Source organism: Sceloporus occidentalis, unplaced genomic scaffold (genome assembly GCF_023333645.1).
Source record: "Sceloporus occidentalis isolate IW3139 unplaced genomic scaffold, rSceOcc1.0.p SCAF_15, whole genome shotgun sequence".
Lineage (NCBI taxonomy): Eukaryota > Metazoa > Chordata > Lepidosauria > Squamata > Phrynosomatidae > Sceloporus > Sceloporus occidentalis.
In genome coordinates, this window is record NW_028316995.1 from 11,443,480 (window position 1) to 11,463,148 (window position 19,669).

A 19,669-nucleotide genomic window follows, 5' to 3' on the forward strand; every position below is an offset into this window, starting at 1 on the left:
TCTTTGCACCAAATAAAATAAATACTGCAACAATCCCAGTTGCTAGCTGGTATCACATGTGCAGGGGATGTTAATAAACACCATATTACAGCACAGCAGTTGTAGACTTCCCTTTCTGTGGTTAACCCTCTGAGTTCAAAGTTATATGCAACTCAAAACCAATAAGATAATAATAAGATTTTATATATATATATATATATATATATATATATTAAACTGCAGACTCGGGTGAAAGATAACACCGTACAGGCCAGGTGCACCTGCCTATGTGTCTATCCATCTTTCTGTTTATCAATCTATCTAGTGTTTCCGTCTGCCTGACTGCTTTTCCAAATGTAGGTATTAAGATGATGTATGGTGTGATTTTCTGAATAGATGGTATTTTATTGAGCATTTAAAGTTAGAATAGGAAGGGAGAGTCTGACGGGATGGTTTATGAAAATTCTAGAGAATAGGTACATCTTGGGTAAACCCCTTAAGACATTAATTGGAAAAGGTGATTATGATGATGGTTAGAATAGTACTTGGATATAAAAGTGGCATTGTGTGTGTGTGTGTGGGGGGGGGTTCAGTTTTATTAAGGGCTTTCTAGGCAAGGCTCTTTAGTTTAAATCTAATTCTGGGGGTATGGCGAACCAATGGGACAGCAATATATTATTGTGTTTATGTAGTGTCATTTTATTCTTTAAGTTAGGACACTGTCATTTTACATCAGTTTTTACAATATTTTCCCGTATAGTAATGCTGTGTGAATTATTCTTATATCTTAATTAGTTAATGCTAAGCTCACTTTGAAACAAGTATCATTTGCCTTAAATTTTCTTTAAAACTGCTACCACAGCTTTCCGTTAATTAAATGTCATTACATAAAAATGGTTTAGCTTTTATTGCACTGCAACAACTAATTATCTCTATAATGATCATACATTATACACACAGAGTCCCGACTTTATGCAAAGCTGATTATAGTACAAATAATACGGGTGTCTCAAATTCATGCGAAAAGCGTGTAACCACCCAAATTTTATTTTTAACACAGAAAATATATTGATACGTGTGTCAGTAAGTCTGCAAGTAACAGTCTGTCTGAAAAGCAAAATACTTTTATTTATACATTTGTTGGGGAAACTATTTTTCCCCCACTTAACCATGTTACATAAACTGTCTGTTTCAAAATTGCAGCGGTTATTGTAAAAAAAAAATGTTGTATGTGCTCTCACAATTTTAATTCTCTCAATATGCCAACTAATCCTATCAAAAGGGATAACAAGAGGTCTTAAGGTCTTTTCCAACTAGGATTTGCTTACAAGCCATAAAGAAAGAGTATGGTTGGTGAGCAAAACTAAATATACAAACACAGCCCCTTCTTCAACCTTTCAACACTGCATCTACTTGTCAAAAACCTGTCTCCTCCAACAAGTCCTATCCTTTTCCACTTTGTCTTTCCTGATCCCCTATGCCTCCTCCCAGGCCTTATTGAATTTTTTTATATATATATATATATTTTTTTTCTATGTTTACAACATACAAGCATTTTTTTCTTTTACCCTTCTTACAATATAATCCAAATCAGCTCATTTTATTATAAATGTTTTATCTTTTTATCTTCTGTTTTCCATATCGCTTTAATTTTGTATTTCTCATGCTACAATGTACCCTTTTCTGCTACTTAATTATGACCACTGCAGCTCTTTTCCTTATTTCCAGGCCCATGTATTACCCTCCTTTTCAATGTTTTTGTGGTAATCATTGCACAAAAAAAGTTCACACCATTATTTAACCCTTTAAATACAAGCAGGAACCTATGAGCACATTATTCTACATATTTATAGTCCAGTCTTTGTAGTCGGGGGTTGCTCGCTGAATACTAGTCTAGAATGTATGAAGTAATACCTGGCACATTAAGCAGTTTTTGTCTCTCCCTCATGCTGTGAAAGAAACATAACCTAAAATTATTCACAAAGCAAAGAGGAGAGGATGAATGCATGCTCCACTAACTGCCTACTTCAGAAACATAATATTGGAATTTACACAAATCGCAGCAAGTCCATCAATCATACGAATCAGTAGATTTTTCTTCAAGCTCGGTTCTACTCCTCAGGCAGTAATGAAAATTTGTACTATGTACTTAAAAAGAAAAAGAGGACTATGTAAAAGCTTTTCAAATGCTACAGTGTGATAAAACCTAAAATGAGCAGTACCTGACAATATAAATTGCGCAAGGACAATACATCAGATATATTCAGTTTAGATGACAGTTTGTAGCAGCTGGAATTTTAAATGAGAAACTATTTTTTGTGGAAAAACTCTAAAATTGGACAGTGCGAGAGACCTAAGTTCAGACTGTTTGTGTACACTCATAGCATAAATATCCATGTTATAGCAGTAACAGCATTTTTCAACTGTGATAAGCTGCAAAAGAAATTCAGCATAATTAAAGGCTAGGTTTCTGGGTGCAGATAGTAAGTGTTCTGTTTAATTGAGGTGCTACTTTCGGTCTTATCAGCTGTAGCAACGGCTTTCCACAGATACAACCAAAAAAAAAATCCCTCTGCCAGTTCTGAGCCCCCTCACATTAAGATGATAGTTTAGCAAAGAACATTGAGATCTATGCCAGAAGAGTCCACTACCACACAACCAAGAACCATACGGAAGAGCTGTTGGTCCATCCTAACTTTCTCCTCACCACATCCCGCAAAGATCATTCTATAAGCAAATCCTAACCAAAGTCCAGGATTTCTCGTATATACTATTCTCTGAGGATTACAACATTTATGTGACAATAGCTCACAGTCAACCAAAGTTTGTATCGATTGCACTTGAAGGATTATCTGTGATGAAACCCCATGAGGTATGAGGAATGGGAGGGCCCTACTGAAACCACCTTACAATCTAGAACTATGCATAGTAATATCCATAGAACATTAGTTGTTCTTAACGGGCCCATTAGAAAAGTTGTATAAGGATAACATCCACTAGTACACATGTTTTTAAAAATAATTGTAAAATAACATAGGATTTTAATTTAACAGATCTGCGATCTCTTTTTTGTAAGCAAAGGTAATCTTCAAACATTTAGTTCAGATACAGAAAAGCCATACATCATTTACACAAACTCATTCCAGACGAGGCCCTGGACAATATATGCCTTCAAATGCATTTCTTTTGCTGGTGCCTCTGGCTCGCCTTCATTTTTTAAGAAGAGAAAATTGTTTTATCCAACAAGGAGGCAACATTTGCCCCATTTTCAATTTTTCAGGCTGACTTTTTAATGTCTAAAAATGCAGTTTGTTTTATGAAGGCACAGCCTGGAGCAACTCTATGATGTAAGGGAGAGGAGGTCTCTAAGGGAGAGCTGCTCAGCTTGTCGGGGTTTCATTTGACAGTGGTTAATTATGCCGCACCATTCTTGGCCACTGTTGACTCAAAAATAGGCAGGGATCAGGTCTGTGCAGGCACTGAAATACCACAACGCCACACTTTGTCTAAATACATATAGGGAGATTTAACAAGAACAGACCAAACCCTGACTTGTACAGAGATTTTTTTTTGTTAGTTCACATTGTTATTTTGTTAACATTCCCCGAAGACCTTAAAAGCACAACTAGATGTATTCTTGGAGAGGGTTCATTCTTGTTCTGTTGAGTTGAGACTATATGGTGCTTAAATTATCAGTTTCATATGACTGTACTTAACAGAGCCTTAAAATGAAAGGCATATGTAAAACACATTAAATAAAATTCTCACAGCTTGGGACCATGGACTTCTTTATTTTCTAAAATGGCCCTCAGATTAAAGTTCTAGAAAATATAATAAAGATGGTACCTAGAAAGGATATTACATGAAATGTCTAATGAAACCCAGAAAAAAGCAGTTAATGCCCAAAAACTGATATCTAAATTACTTAGAACTTATAATTTTTAATAAAGGTTCCAAGTTAAAGTGAACCACAATATAATTCTGAGAAACTCGGTACGCAGACAAAAATACTAAACTCAAAAAAGAAAATGTGGATTTCTCGAGCAATGCCCTGTACCTCCTATGTTACCAGGGGCATAGTCAAGATTCAATAATACAATGATGTCATAGAATCAATCAACATATAGCATGACAATTAAAAAAAAAAATCACTCAATTCATCATGTGTTCTTAAGACAAAGTCAGTCTTTCTTGCTAAAAATGGGATTAGCAAACATTTTATAGTAGACATCACTACCATTGTTATATAACTAATTTATACAGCATCTAACAAAAAACTCAGAATTAGGCAATATCCCCAAGGTTTTGAAATGACATATTGCATGTGAACAGATGTAAACATTTTTTTTAATATTATTTTATATTATTATGGCTATTCATTTATTTGTGTAAGACAGATACTGGCATCATCTACATTATATTTTTTATCAACAGCGAGAGATAACAATAGTAAACTAAGTTACCCTGAATTATCATTGACATTTCCATCCATACATTCTGCTTTGGCAGTCTGTTTGACTACCTGGATAGATTTTTAGGATGAACAACTCTTCTGTGTTAGTTATTTGCTCAGCTTTTCTGATAATACATTGGTTGTCAGGAAACTCTCCAAGGCCATCTACAGCAATATGCAAGCTAAACATTTTTTGAGTGATTACAATTAATATTTTTTTCTCCTAGGTGGAACTTTATAGCATTTTATATAGTGATATAAAGTGATTAATGTCATTAAGGAACTTAGCAAAAATGCACGTGATGCATCTAATTAAAATAATTACTGTGACTAATAGTACTTAAAGAGTCAAAAGTATAATTACAAAATTAAAATTATATATATATATAATTGTATCATATAACTGTATTTTAAAAGGAAAATATACCCAAATAGGCTATCCTAAAGATATATTTCTTGCCATTTTAATTTTTTATGAATTTAACTAAATGTTATTGTAGATAGTAAATGTCTCACTGCCCCCCATTATGCTAAGAATGTAAATGAAATCGTGTTATTCAATTCATACAATGGTCCATAGGGTGACAAAGATTCCTCAGATACTAACAGATACTAAATAAAGGTTGTAATTTTTTTTAATAAAAAAGTTTTTTTAAGGTTTTGTTTCTTATGGAATTTTTAGGCTATACAATTAAACAAAGCTTTGTAACTGCTCATTTTTTAGAATGAATTTCTCTGTTGCAATTTTATCTCCTCCTGAATAATCTCTCAGAAGTCTCACCTCACCGTCTGCTATGAAACAACAATGACATCACTAATGAGCTTCTAGCTGAGTGACTAACAGTCTGATTAGCTGAGCAACTGAGTGTTCCATTAAACAATGACACCTGTTTAGAAGCAGGGTTTGGCTAATACGTGCGCTGTTTCAGCTGTTCTGCAATGCCCTTTGAAACAGTCACTTTTAAAGGACATAGTATGGAAAAAATCCTAAACTTACATTTAGACATAAAATGTGAAGAATAAAAAAACAATATTTTTTCCAAATAAAAAAGTCTCTTTACATGAAATTATCAGTTCTACTACATCATTGAATTATTTGCTGTCATCTAAAAACTGTTAGCTTGGGTTTGGAAAAGGTGCCCAAATGGCTTCTTGAACTGGAGATGTGTCAACTTAAGGAGCAAATCTGGTCACCACAGGTTAGGAAAATATCATGCTGGAATGTATCTTCCCAAGATCTGTACATTAACATCAGAACTTTATTTTGGAACAGATTAATACTTTTTTAGAAACTGATTGATTCACTTGCCCTCGTATCAGGAGATTCTGAAAACTAGTCCTTGTTGGGGTACTATGAATTTAAAGTGAGAAACCCCAATTTAGAACACATCATAAGAAGCTGCTTTTCTAATAAACATATGAATCATGACTTAACATTTGGTATGCATAGACTAGTACAAAAATCAAATCAAGATTACTTGATCTTTGTAAAAAGATCTTTTTTTTCAGAACAAGCTGTAAAACCAGCATGTAGACAGAAAACACAATCTTATCTCTGATGTTATCACAGTATTACTGGAAAGTGTTCTTGAATTTTCATGAAGTATTAGAACGTGATGTAAATGTGACAGGTTAAGGGCTTTGTCAAGTCAAAAGCTTGGGAAATGCATATCATTAAGAAATGTTAAATTCAACGATCAGCATACAACGAGAAAAAGTTAGCATAATAATCCCGTCCAAAAATGCAATATTCCAAGTCATTGTTAAATACCATCCTACTGGAAGTGAGTTTATGTTTTTATACACATTTCATGTATTCCCACAAGCTGTGTTGCTGCCAATAATTTATGACTGATCTGCACCCAGGCTACCCTTCAGCAGCTTATTTAATCTCTGCAACAGTGATTTACAGTGGCTCATCATTAATAATACAAAAATGTACATGTGTGATAACAAGTAAGGCAGAATCTTTAACAGAAAAGCAAAAATTTTGCAAACTTATTACTTGCAGAAATTACTCAAAGCACAATAAATCAAGAAACACTTGTTTACCGTTCCCTGGAGCAGATTTTTGTATCCAAGATATCAATCCTAATATTCATGAAAATCTTAAAATGCTATGAAAGTTCTAAAAACAACAACAATATATATATAAAGAATATATATAAAGAAAATAAATTAATCAAAATAAAATGTTTGTCTTATAGCTACTAGTGATAATTAGGTATTTATTTTTTTATCATAGGTAATATAGGTTCCTCAAACATGCCCTGTAGCTCTATGGATGGATTTGGGAAAAATGATAAAGAATATTGTTTTTCTAAAAGTTATGCAATAAACTAGAGCACTCCATGGTACTCTTACAACATTGTATTCATATTACTTATAAACCCTAAAATATGTATTCATTTAATAAATTAAATATGTTATGCTTTTTATTTAAATAATATAAAAAACATTGTCAACTGGATATCATATTAGGATCTCCATGGTATAGACACCCTATAGTAGCAATGGTTAACAAACTCTAACAAGCTATTTTGTTACTCAAATGGAGTACCGGGGGGGGGGGGGGGGGGGGGTAATAAAGAAAAACCCTATTTATCTGAAACCCAGTTCAATTTGGTTTTCTGCATTGTTCAGAAACAAATAGAAAGTTTTTGACATTTAAGTTATTGAATGTAACCCTACCATACTTAGTCTAAAGATAATGGGAGTTAAGTCTGAAAGGAATTAGAAAGTGACAGGTTGGCCACTTTGGACATACAGTTATATAAAATACTGAAATAATCTATTTCATAATGCAGTTATGTTCTCTTACTAAAATCATATGAAATAAAAAATATTTATAAAAGCTGCACTTATGTAAATAGACAGCGTTCTTGGAAATATATTTGCATACACAGAACTTTATGTATTCCCAGTCCTCCATTTAATAGGGCAGCAGAAAATTGATCTCCCAAGGCAATTCAGGTCACATGAAATGATAACCCTTATAAACCATGCTTGTACGTTTGCCTGCCTCACATAGATAATGCACTGTGGCTATTAATCCTCTAATGGCAGAAATAACATAAGCATGTAGTTATCACTGAGATGATACATTGCAGATTACATAGGATTATATTGATAAAAATGACATTTCCTGTAACGAAGTTTAAATATCTGATAAAGCTCTTTTCTCTTGCTGATTTAGCATGCTGTGTTAATGTAAGTACAGAGACATCAAAACCAAACATAACTTCTTCAACCAATGTTTCTAGGCTACCATACTTAATTTTATCCAAATATCCAGTTTGTAGTATTTTGTTCTAATAAATGTAGCAAACCATACTCATCAAAGTCTGAGGGTGCTTCAGCTTTGTCCTAAACAAACATATAATCACATAGAGACCTGACCCGACCCAAAACTATTCTACTGATACAATCCAAAAAAATTATATATATCTTATGCATTTTTAGTGAGCCTGATGGATTTACAGATTCAGTTTGATAGTAGATATGAGCCATTTGGCCCATTTAGTCTGTCCATTTTTCTATCTGTCCCAAAAACTTCAAGCCTCCCTTGGTCTTTTGGCCTTGATTTATATTCAGGATAGCTTAATGTCCATCCACACATTTGTACAGTGAAGGTTTGTCCTTCACTGTATCAATCTATTACTCCAACACAACAATTCCAATAAAAACCATCAATGTAGGTAAATTATCTTAATGCTTTATTACATAGTAATGCTTCAAAGATAAGTTTCCTTAAAAACAAAGTATAGGTTAAAATGTGTTTTCAGGTCGCTTTAAAGAAAACACAAGGCACCCCCAAAAAAATAAATATAATGCACTATTTAAAAAAAATACTTTTACTTGCCAAAGTATATATATTTAAAATGGTATTGGAATGAATTCATATAGCACAGCAGTATAAAAATTCACATCGCTGGAAATATTCTTTAGGCATTATTACTTTCGCATCAATAAACTACGAGGGAAAGTAGGCACTTGCTGGGCGTGCCATATACCAACGCAAATCATTAGCTGCAGCTTGCCAGAGGCTGAAGCACTGATTGAATGTAGATATTGCCTCAAATTACTTACCAATTGTTCACTTGAAGTATGGTGAGACCTGTGTCTTGTGCCAACTGTTTTTTCTGTTCTTCTGAAGGGTAGGGGTGCTGCAAGATTAAAACAAACAAAAAAAAAAGATATTTAAGATTCATTGCCCTGTCCTCTTTGTTACAAAATAAAAATGTCAGCATGCAGGAGATAATTAAAAACTAAAATGCTGAGGTGTGTCACTAGTATTAGTTAAATACTACATCAGTGAATTATTAGGCACAGCAGAAATACTAATTATAAGAGCTAGTGAAGTGAAAAAAATCGCTATTCGGAGATCTGGCTTTACGCTGATATTCAATTTATCCTCAATTGGCACACAGTGGGAGAAAGTGCCGTACCAACAGGCAATCAGCTCAACATTTGCTCGTACTAGTTTCAAATTCAATTTATAGAGGGAGAGGGAATTGTACAAAAAAACTGTCTCTGTGTGCAAAAAGATCAGCTCCTTATATATTATGTGGTTTATCGACAAAAGGCAGGGATTTTGTATCTGTGCCAACTTAAGGTCATTGTATAGCATATTGTATAGCATATTTTGTCTGACATTAGCATAACTGTCTTGGCTAATCATAAGACGGCAGAGGCCAAATACAGCTATTCAAGTTGTTTTTCCTTTCTTTTTTTTAATGTTAATTGCAGGATAAAATTTCTTGTGAGAACTTAGAATGTTCCTTTCGAAAGAAACAAACATCAAGATAAATGACCTGTGAAAAAAAATATAATACGTGTAACTGTTTAAGGAGAGTTTTGTATCGACTTAGGGTCACCAGAAACTCTGATGTCTTCAGGCTGCCTATGAATCTCTGCGTACAATGAGGAATTCTTTATACTCTATGCATTGGAGATGTGATGTTGATTGTCTGAATCTGAAACACTTTAAACAAAGTTCAAGAACCGACTAATCACAGGTCTGAAACTGTATCAGTCAATCGTTTTACATTTTAGAACCCTAAGTAGAAATGGGAATATTTCTGATTACATGAAAGTGTCAAATGTTGTTGATGAGCCAAGGCTAAATGGAAGTGACCCGTTTATTAACTTATAAGGTTCATTTTTTCCCTTTATATTGATTTAAACACATATATCATTTAAGAATAACTTGTGTTAATCACTTTACCAGTTTTTTCATGAACAAATGAAGCCAGCAATCCAATCTAACTTATAGTGATGACACTTTGAGCACCCCAACTGCCACTTAGGTGCCTCGTTAATGGTGTCCAGAGAAGGCTTTAAATTGCTTGAGGGTTTAGTGGGTGAAAATGCAGTGCAGTCTCACTGATTCAGCTCCTTGGTAAGCAATATAGCCATGAGAAATTAGATAGGACTCGCCAAACTTGGGGAACTTTGACATAGCGGCGGGCTAAGCAATATATAGTCATATAGTGTGACAGAATCCCAAATATTTATGCCTCAGGTTTTTTTAAATGGTATTCGGTGGGTATGCACTGAGTTCTTGCTCTGTTTTGAATACTGACACAATCGTATCACGAGACAACTAGATAAGGTTGAGGAAAGAGAGACGACTTCTATTCTTCCTTCTGTTTTTTTCTTTTTAAGCAACTCATAATCAGTGACCCAAGAGCTCCAAACAGCTAGGAGCAGATTCACTGGGGAACACATGGAGCAATTGCTCCAGGGCCTCAGTACCTCTCGGTACTTACAGGATATGACCTGTAGCTCCCTCACCGTGCTGTGCATGGAAATGACGTAACTTCCTGGGCGTGGCGTATCAGTCAGGAAACATAAAGGACTGGCTATGAAGGACATCAGGGAGGCAAGCAGTCGATGTGGCAAGTACCTTGCTGATGGGTGGTGTAAGTGGCCTTTTTTGGTCTAATTCCGCCAGGGCCCCGAGTGCCTGAACCTAATCTTGCAAACACTGTATTCTAAAGTGAATTTATGCATCCCGTCTCCAGGAATTCCTAATACTAATACTTATGCTTCCAAGGTATCCCATGAAATATCCACAGATACAGTATGTGGTGTTTTCAGAACATATAGATTTGTTCATATAGTTACACATTATTTTAGGGTAAACAGAACTTAACAAGTAGCGCATAACATAATTTACAGAGACAACAGGTAAGGAAGGTCCTGCTCAAACGGGTTTACGATCTATTAGACTGTAACTGTGTACAAAATCCACAAGCTTTTAACCCTGCAATTCCCCATAGAATGAGTGCATGGATACCACTGGCTTTCAACAGGCCACGTTAAAACGTAATATATCTAAACCAGAATAAATTTAATCTGGCAGGAGATTTCGTTCGAAAACTATTTTAAAAAGTAATAATAATTTTTTAATAATAAAAAATAACTTTCTTCCACAGTTTTTTTTTACAGATATAAACATGCTTAGTTGCTTATGGGTAGCTTTAAATTGAAGGCACCTGTAAAGAGACATTTTGTGCAGAAGAACATGCTGGTTAGGCTAGCTTTTAATTCCATTAGCATTATTTGCTAAGAAGGATTAGACATGCCCTAACATTTCTTGCATGCCTGCCTACTACACTCTGATCCCCGTTTCTCTGTATACAGGCCTGTTGTTTTTAAAAGCATTCCACAATTCTTCAGACTGCTCACACAATGCAGCCCTTTAAAAGGTGTAAAGAATATATTAGCCTCAGTAAATCCAGATGCTTTGCTTATTTTTACAACAAGGAAATCAGAACCTGCCGAGAAGTATACATGTGCTTAAATAAGTCGCTATTAATTTTGCCCCCCCCCATTAACAGATATACTGCACGTGAGTCCCACGTTATGCAATTTTGAAGTTTAAGTTCATCATTTCCGTGGCAAAAATATATATTAAATATCATGCATATTTAGTGGATAATATAAAATTTCTTTTACATGGGAAAACTTTCCTGCTTTGTTCAAAAAAGAGCTGATTCGTTTTTTTTTCTTTCAAAGTCTGATGTGTTTTGTAGCCTCCTATATTGCGATAAAAAAAATCAGTATGTATTTAGTAAAAGGGGATGATTTTTTTCTTAAGTGAACACATCTAAAAGTTTGTAGAGTTTAGTATACATTATTTCAGCTTTAATCAGTTATAAGGAGATTGATGGTATAAAGTAAGGGGAACTCTTATCATATGATCTTAAGTAATTGGAGGAAACTGTGTTGAATGCCATAAAGAAAGCAATAATTGCTAGCTTGCCTCTAGCCATTGAAAATGAGGACTTAATGTCTATTATGCTGTTTTCAATTGTTCTGCATTCTTTCCAACAGACAAGACTGGGCAAATTAGGCATCGAAATAATTTAGCCACAAAAATACATATAAAAAAATTCTATTTAATAATACAAATTTCCCAAACTGTACTACGGTGAGTTCAAGTCATCCGATCTTCTTTTCAACATATTTATTGGCTTACTGTAGCAGAAACTTTCAGTTTCATGAAAAATCTATAATTGCCATAATCACATGAAAGCCATGACTTCATTCAGCTAATCCGTCTCAGCCAATGGTCCATAATGACACAGACCTTTTAACTGAAATGTAATATGTTTAAAATGTTTAAATACTCTCCATTCTTCTTAAGAAAAAGTTCCTGTGTGTTTTTTTTTGTGTGAGTTTGATGTGTTACTTCTAGAACGAGTAATATTTATATGACCTAACAGAGAGCCCGATACAATCTGAAGTGTAACCTCATAATAAAAGGATTTTCAAGTACATATTTTTTAGGTCAATTACTGGGGCTGAAGGTAAAATAAAAAGTAGCACACAAGGATAACCTGATAACTATCAGGCGACAAAACTTATACAGGTAATTACTATTGGATTAATTTGCAGATTTTGGTGCAGGGCATTGCCGCAGTAAGATTACATTTTGTGGACAGTGGCAACTTTACATAGCTGCCTTGGGCCAACATTCGTCTGTGGAGATCACTGTACTGATGCTACGTATTATGTTCTCAATTTTGAATCAATTGTATCAGCTTCTTGGAGCAGTCTTACAGCAGCTGCTGTGTTTATCTTGTAATTTCAAGATGGCTGATTTGATCATTTGTTTGTCACCTAGTAGAGTGGGTTATGTTAGGTCAACAACCTGGTGGTTTCACATGCACCTTGAATAACATGAAATATGCAAAGGTACATCAAAGGTGATGTAGTACCTTTTTTAGTACCGGCGCTGAGGTGACCTAGTACCTTTTTTATTAAATAACTCCCATACACTTCACATGTTGTCTAGTGCAGTATGGTCAATGCATCCCTGCATTTGAAGCAAAACTATAATTTCTGCCACCCTCAAAGCCAAGTGAATCTGGCGGTATTTTACTTTTGACCAAGTATTATCTTGACATATAACTACTGCATTCAATACCAGACAAACACTGACCAGTGGATATACCTGATTAGAAACCACAAGTGTCTGAGGATATCTGTCTATCCCCTGGCAAAAAATACGTTGACAATTATATTTGGTTATGTCCATTAGTCATGTACCCTTATCTCTTAAAAGCTTAATTATTTGCAAACAATTGATCAGGATGGGAATATGAGAAAGGATTGTCTGGGACCAGGGGAAGACTACAATGCATTAGGAGCACAAACAAAATTACCTATAGTTCTCACAAAAGAAATTAATGATTGGGATAGTGTATATGCCATAGCACTGGTTGTAATGGTACGGTGGAGTTGTGTGGATCTGATCTTAATTTTCCTACGCACGTCACTTGGTTTCCTGTTAGTCCCATACTGTCATTGCCCCCATAAGTAGACTGCCCTCCCCTCTGCTCATTGCATTAGGAGGTATTATCTGAGAACTGGTTTATGGATTAATGGATTGCAGATAAATAGTATATGCTTAGTATAAGGAATATGTCTATAGCAAGGCAGCATGCGTGTCTTTATTCAAATGGTACCTGCCTCTGAGAGCTTAAAATCTAATTTTAGTGCATAGGTTAAAGGGACTCGTTTAAAACCACAAACAGAAGTTCCTGAGCCAAATGGATACATTTCCAAAAACTGCCTGACCAAAACAGGAGTTTTCATTCATTTACAGGCCATTATTGTAATAACTATTTGCCGTCCAAGCTTATTAAAACTCCTGTAAATAGATCTCACAAAATAAGGACGCTCGTAAGATCAGAACCCTATTTTCATTCTGTACCAGTATGTCTTAATGCGTGCTAACGATATAGTCAAATTGTATAATGCTGATTTTAATGATTTTTTTTTTTGTAATAGCGCTATGGAATCTGCTGGCGCTCTATTAACAAATGCACTTTGTTGTAACATATAACATAAACAAACACAGATGAGCACTGGGCCTCCTACAAGTGAGAAACAAACAAAATGGGAACTCTTACATATATTAAATCGTTACCTAGATGTGGTATAATGACTTTTCAGAACAGAAACGTTAATAAGGCAATACATTTCCTTATCAAAGATCGGCTGCGTTATAGAAAATTATAGCTCTTAATCTTCCTAGAGGTAACTATTTCATAGCCCCTATCACAAGGCTGCCAGCTAATAACATCTCACCCCCAAGAGGATCATCTGTAGGAGATAAGTGCTGTTTGCAAGAATCTGAAACAGGAAAAAAATCAGTATGCAGCATATAAAATCAGAGCAGTCCTGCAGTGACTAACAACGACCTAAATGCGATAAATTAAAGTTAAACATTTAACTTCCCCGCCAGCTTATTAAATATTCAATATTAATTAAATTTGCATCACTTCGCCCCAAAAAAAAAAAGTTTTTCATTAACAATTCAGAGCTGCTTAACATGAGCACAGCCAACCTTACAACAAGTTAATGACAATAGGAAATACAACTAAACATCGGTACAGGCAGATGGAAAATGTCCAGCTTTATATCTTAATGAACCTCCTTGTCCAAATGTACTCCTTTCATCAAAGTTTCCACCACTGGCAGCCTATGCGGATGCCAAGAAAGTGATACACGCCAGTTTATCTTATCTGCTCTGGTAACCATATATCAAAAACATTCTCTCCCTCGCTGCCATGCCCCTGTGACAGCATTTTGCAATGTATGAAGGAAATTTGAAAATAATCTTACACAGAGCTAGCTGCCGAGATAACAAAACCTCAAAACAAGTTCTGTTTTAAACTTCATCCTTAGTAATTTCATTTGACACAAGCGTGTCTATGCTACAAAGTAACAGGAGAAGATCCAAAGAGGTACATGACATGTAACCCTGTTGGCACCAGAAAAGTTAAAGGGGACATCCTACTCTCTTTATGAAACATGCATAACATGTAGAAATTTCATTAAATCTAGCATTTCCGACCTGTCATATAGATTTTTAATTTTGTTTTCAAAGCTCTAACACGATCTTGGTCTGCAGGATAATCACATGGAGGATTTGTCTTGCTTATAAAGAACCTTATAGAACACAATAGAACACCTGCTCCTTGGTCCCTAGTGGACCATTTGACTAATAAAGTCCTATGCAGATGAATGAAGAAGGTGGCACCCAAATATCACGTGGTTTTCTACAACTCTAGGTCAGTTGATAAAACAAATAACAAAATGAGACAATAACAAATACATTTACGCTTTTCCTTAACTTCTAAGCCGCACAATTCTATATACCGGATTACAAAACATTACTTCATCCTTATGGAAAACACGTTTCTCTTTTCTACATCACAAGCCCCCCATTCCCCCTTTACCATTATGGGGGGATGCTTTCTATCAGAAAAAGACTTAAAAGGAAGAGACTAAATGTGTTTACCTCTCAGCATAAAGACTGAGATGGAAGAGCTGCTCAATATTTTATGAGCAATGTGCTTTTTTCAACACATGCCATTTCATGTGTGAAGCAAGATAAATAAAGTCACTACAGAACGGATGTATTTGGGAGATTCAAGCTGATGCTGACACTACAGCTAGAGATTAAGATACATTGTCTTGATGGACTTATAGAATCCATATAACTATAGTGTATTATGATTATTTTGGTTTTACCAACGCTATAACACCTGTTCTTTTCTAAAAAGCCTCCTAGTCCAGTTGATGCTTTGTTAGCTATCCAAGGCAGAGAAAGAATACAGATTGTTATGTCTCATTAATGGGTGTGGAGCTGCGGGGTAGGACAGGAAATGGAAAGGGAGCAGAAGTTTACTAGATAACAGTCCCGCACTCGCTGATAATTTGTCTGTTGCACAAAATCATTATGAGCCTAATTTTTACTTAAGAATTTGAGACACGGACAAGCTGGCAAGAAGGAAAAAGCAATCAGAAAGAAGAAGGAACGATAAAAGAAAAGAAACAACTCTTCGGTATGGCAATTATAATACGTTGGCAATCAGAGTTACATGTGATGTCATCAACTGATACCCTCACTGACTGTGAAATGCCCAAGAGGATGAAGAAGAAAACGGATCTGTGTCAAGGGCCACTTTCCTCCTGCTGCTGAATTATATTAACGCTACAAAATACGTTAACACAAATTTGTTATATTTGTCTCATCGCAGAGCAAAGAGCTCAATGGCAACAAATAATCACATGTAACTGCAAGAATAGAACCGCAGAACCATTTCCTTCCCCAAACTTCCCGTGATACACTATATGGGAGGTACACAGTACATGCCCTATACAGGGATAGAATACATGTTTTATTCTTGAACATGTGCCACCAATGACAGTCGGCAGGAATTAGCTCATGGTTACAGACAGACACAGAAGCCCTTTGTGGATATTTCGATAACAAGAATTTAGAGGATTTTTCTTATCAATATAATAAAGGCAACAGCCGCGTACACGTTAATAGAAAAGTAATGTCGCAAACGCATGCCTATCTATAGAAAGAATATATTTATTGTAACCACTTTGCCTATTAGACACATTTTTCTTCTTTGCTAGAAATTAAAAGAAAACCTAGTTTATTGTATTTCAATTTTCTGAATTAGGCTTACTGTTTTGGTGAATGTGTTTTTGCATCTGAGTGAACATTATCAAAGATGCACTTTGTGCTGGTAATTTGCATTACAAAAGCAGGGCATGGCGTAGTCTTAGAACATAGCTTGAATTTATAGTAGCTGTGCCCTGTATCTTTCTAAATACTTGAATGCAAACGAGGCCGCCCTAAGCAGCAAAATCTGACGGCAGATCACTGTATTTTAAAAGAATTTATAGCTTTCTGAGCCATACATTAGTTTTTAAAAATATATATATTTATGTATATTTTATTTATTTAAAATATGTTAGTCCCTGTTATATAAAGGCTGTTATTTTTATTTTTAGCAACATCTAAAAACCACCATAGAAACTAAAGGCTTCTTCCCGCTGACTGGACTGCTCTCATAGTTGCTATAGTGATAACATCATATTTTACACTTTGCACCACAATCGCTTTTCCAAAGAACTTCCAATATGTCTATTTTTTTTAAAATATTTTTCTGAATAATCTCTTACGAAAAAGAATACACATATAAGCGGGTTGCTGCATGCCTCAATTTTATGCAATGAATATCATTCATAATTTTATATCCTCGGAGTAAGATTTGCAGTAAGCAAAAGTTCTCAGCTTTTATAAATCAATAATAACTACTTTCCTGGGTGCAGCTCCCACCAGATGGATACAAAGTCCAGAAATGGAGATTTGCACTCACGGGTCTCCAAATAATACTTTATTTAACAAACAAGCAGCATGATAAGAAAAATCAAATCAACATTTCAGATCACATCATGGTCCTTTATCGAGACCACATTTAATTATGTTAACCGTGCATTTTTGCATGTCAATCATATTGCGATCCTATTATGGAAATGACAACATTGTCCTGTGAGCTTACATTTTTCTATGCTAACAATTAATGTATTTTTTCTTAATTGAACGGAAAAAAAAATCACCAGAAAATTATGCAAAAAAACATTTTCAGCGCTATAGCACGAGAGGTTTAAATTGTAGTTGTTATATATATCCAGAGCGTACTATTGGATTATGATAGTCTAATAATAACTTTTAAAGGTGGCATCATTCAAAGAAATGAGCACATGAAGTGAATATGAGTACATATATTGAATGACATTATTTGGTTAATATGATATTCTGAATATATTTTGTGTGCTTAGTTCCAGATGAAAACAAGGAACCTAGAAGCACCTCAAGAAATGACCTATTAACTCCAAGAAATGATAATTTCATACAGCAGTAGCTGCCACTGCTTACAGCCAAAACTTGAGGATCCCTTTAATATTCAAGCTAGTGCAGCCTTGTTTTATTTTGAGCTATATATTGCCCTGAAGCTACTCGTAAACTTCGACTGAATAAGTAAAATATCATAGAAATCTGATGACTTCATAAACAGATCATGTCAAAGCTCATTTATGCTGACAGATGCTAAAAGGAAGGCAGTAACATGGATGTCTCTTGAAACAGTGAGGCATCGTATTATTTACACCTTATTTTATTGTAAGACTAATCTAAAGCATACATAACCCTCTGAGATCACAACAGTGGGTAAGACGCTGAATAACATTTCCAGGTAATCCACATAAGCATGAACAGTGTGGAATTATCACTGCAGACCTGTTAAAGTACAAACAAGGTAATTACACTCAAAGCATTAGTGAATGGGGGGGGCATGGGGCAATTGCTCCCCCCCCCCCAAGATAGGTGGCAGCATGCTTGAGGAGTAGGGATAAAGAACTGAGTCCTGAACCCTGGACTTACCTCTTTGTATCCCTAATTTAGTAAGTGAATTGCTACTGTGTGTGTCTGTGTCTGCGTGTGTTAAAATGTGTGTGAACGTGTGTCTTTGGCTAAATTGTAGTAACTTCAATGCTCGCTCATTTTCGCTCAAACAGTCCCTCAATTTAAGCAATGATCTATTCCCCTTCATCCTCCTAGTAGATTGCGAGCTCACTAGAGCAGGGTTCTTTTCTTCTTCTCGGTATGTCTTAAGGTGTGTTAATGTTATTGGCAATTTTGTATATTGTCTACTCTAATATTCTTTTTCCCCTATTGTAATAGCGCTACAGAATCTTCTGGTGCTCTATAAATTGAATGCAATGTAATAATACTTCAGGGGTCTTAAAAGATTAAATAAATCTATCGCACAATTGATTCCATTAAAAATGTGAGCATAGACTATACAAATATCTACAAAAAAACCCAAAAAATAAGCATTGTGGAATGATTTTTTTTTGTCGGAAAAAAAATTCTATGCAAAGTGTGGCATTCCTGACTTTCTTAGAATTGCTGTGTTTGGTGAGCTTGCATTCAGTCTTGTTGGATTAACCTGATGATTTGATTTTGGTCTGAAACAAAGAGTCTAGTGTAAAAGGTAAAAAGGAATTTTTGGAGGCTTGATCTGTGTCTGTGTCTATGACCTGTGTTCTTAGCTTTAGGTTAGCAGATGACTTCTTAATTCACTTGAGCAGTTAATAATTTGGGGCATTATGGAAGACGCAGGGTCCACTGGATGAGTGTTCAAATAATAGCTTACAGTATCAATTATTTTTCAGTTTATTGAATGTGTGCTTGCTTTCTTAACACTTGTACTGAATACACTTTATGCAACAGGTTAACTTAATTAATTCTGGGGGCAAATTTAGCCAATGGTGGTCACAAAAGATATTTTTACCCATTTCCCATTAGGCCTGTTTAAAGAATTTCTAGTAGTATCTGGTTATGTCATAATATATCTCATCCTGTTGTTTTTTATTTACCCACATAAGCTGCAGTATACCAAGATGCATAACTAAAATCATGTTGGATCTAGTCCGCCATGGCTGGCTTAGGAGAACTTATTCAGTACATACATTTTTTAAATGAGCATTTTCGGCATAATTCATGTGTGGAGAACATCCTTGTTGGGATGGTTTGGACCTGGAGATTGAAATAGTCTTGAAGACCTAAACTCCACCGACTGTGAGCCCAAAATATTACTGGTTTTCTATGTGCATGCCCGTGTATACACTACTACATTCAAATAGGGTGAGTTTCCACAGTGGAAACGGCACAGCACAATTATTTCGCAATCAGAATTAACAATAATAAAACTGCTTAAATGCCCGTTTTCCTAAACAGCGATTTTGATTAGTACCTTAAAAGTGATGCAAACCAAGCCAATCCACTTAGCATATGCATATAAGATGTCTCATTATCGGCAATGTGATAATAATATTTTGTTTGTCAGGGCAAAG

At 35.1% G+C, this 19,669-nt stretch overlaps 1 protein-coding gene across 15 annotated transcripts in view; it reads right to left on the reverse strand.

The window, feature by feature from the left end:
• Positions 1 to 19,669, reverse strand: part of LOC149303239 (homeobox protein Meis1-like) — an 83,966-nt gene that overhangs the window by 6,101 nt on the left and 58,196 nt on the right. For all 15 annotated transcript variants that reach the window (XM_089481661.1, XM_089481662.1, XM_089481659.1 and 12 more), the window contains one exon: positions 8,522 to 8,598. In XM_089481661.1, coding sequence (XP_089337787.1) covers positions 8,522 to 8,598 — 77 coding nt within the window. The remainder of the gene's footprint in view (positions 1 to 8,521; positions 8,599 to 19,669) is intronic.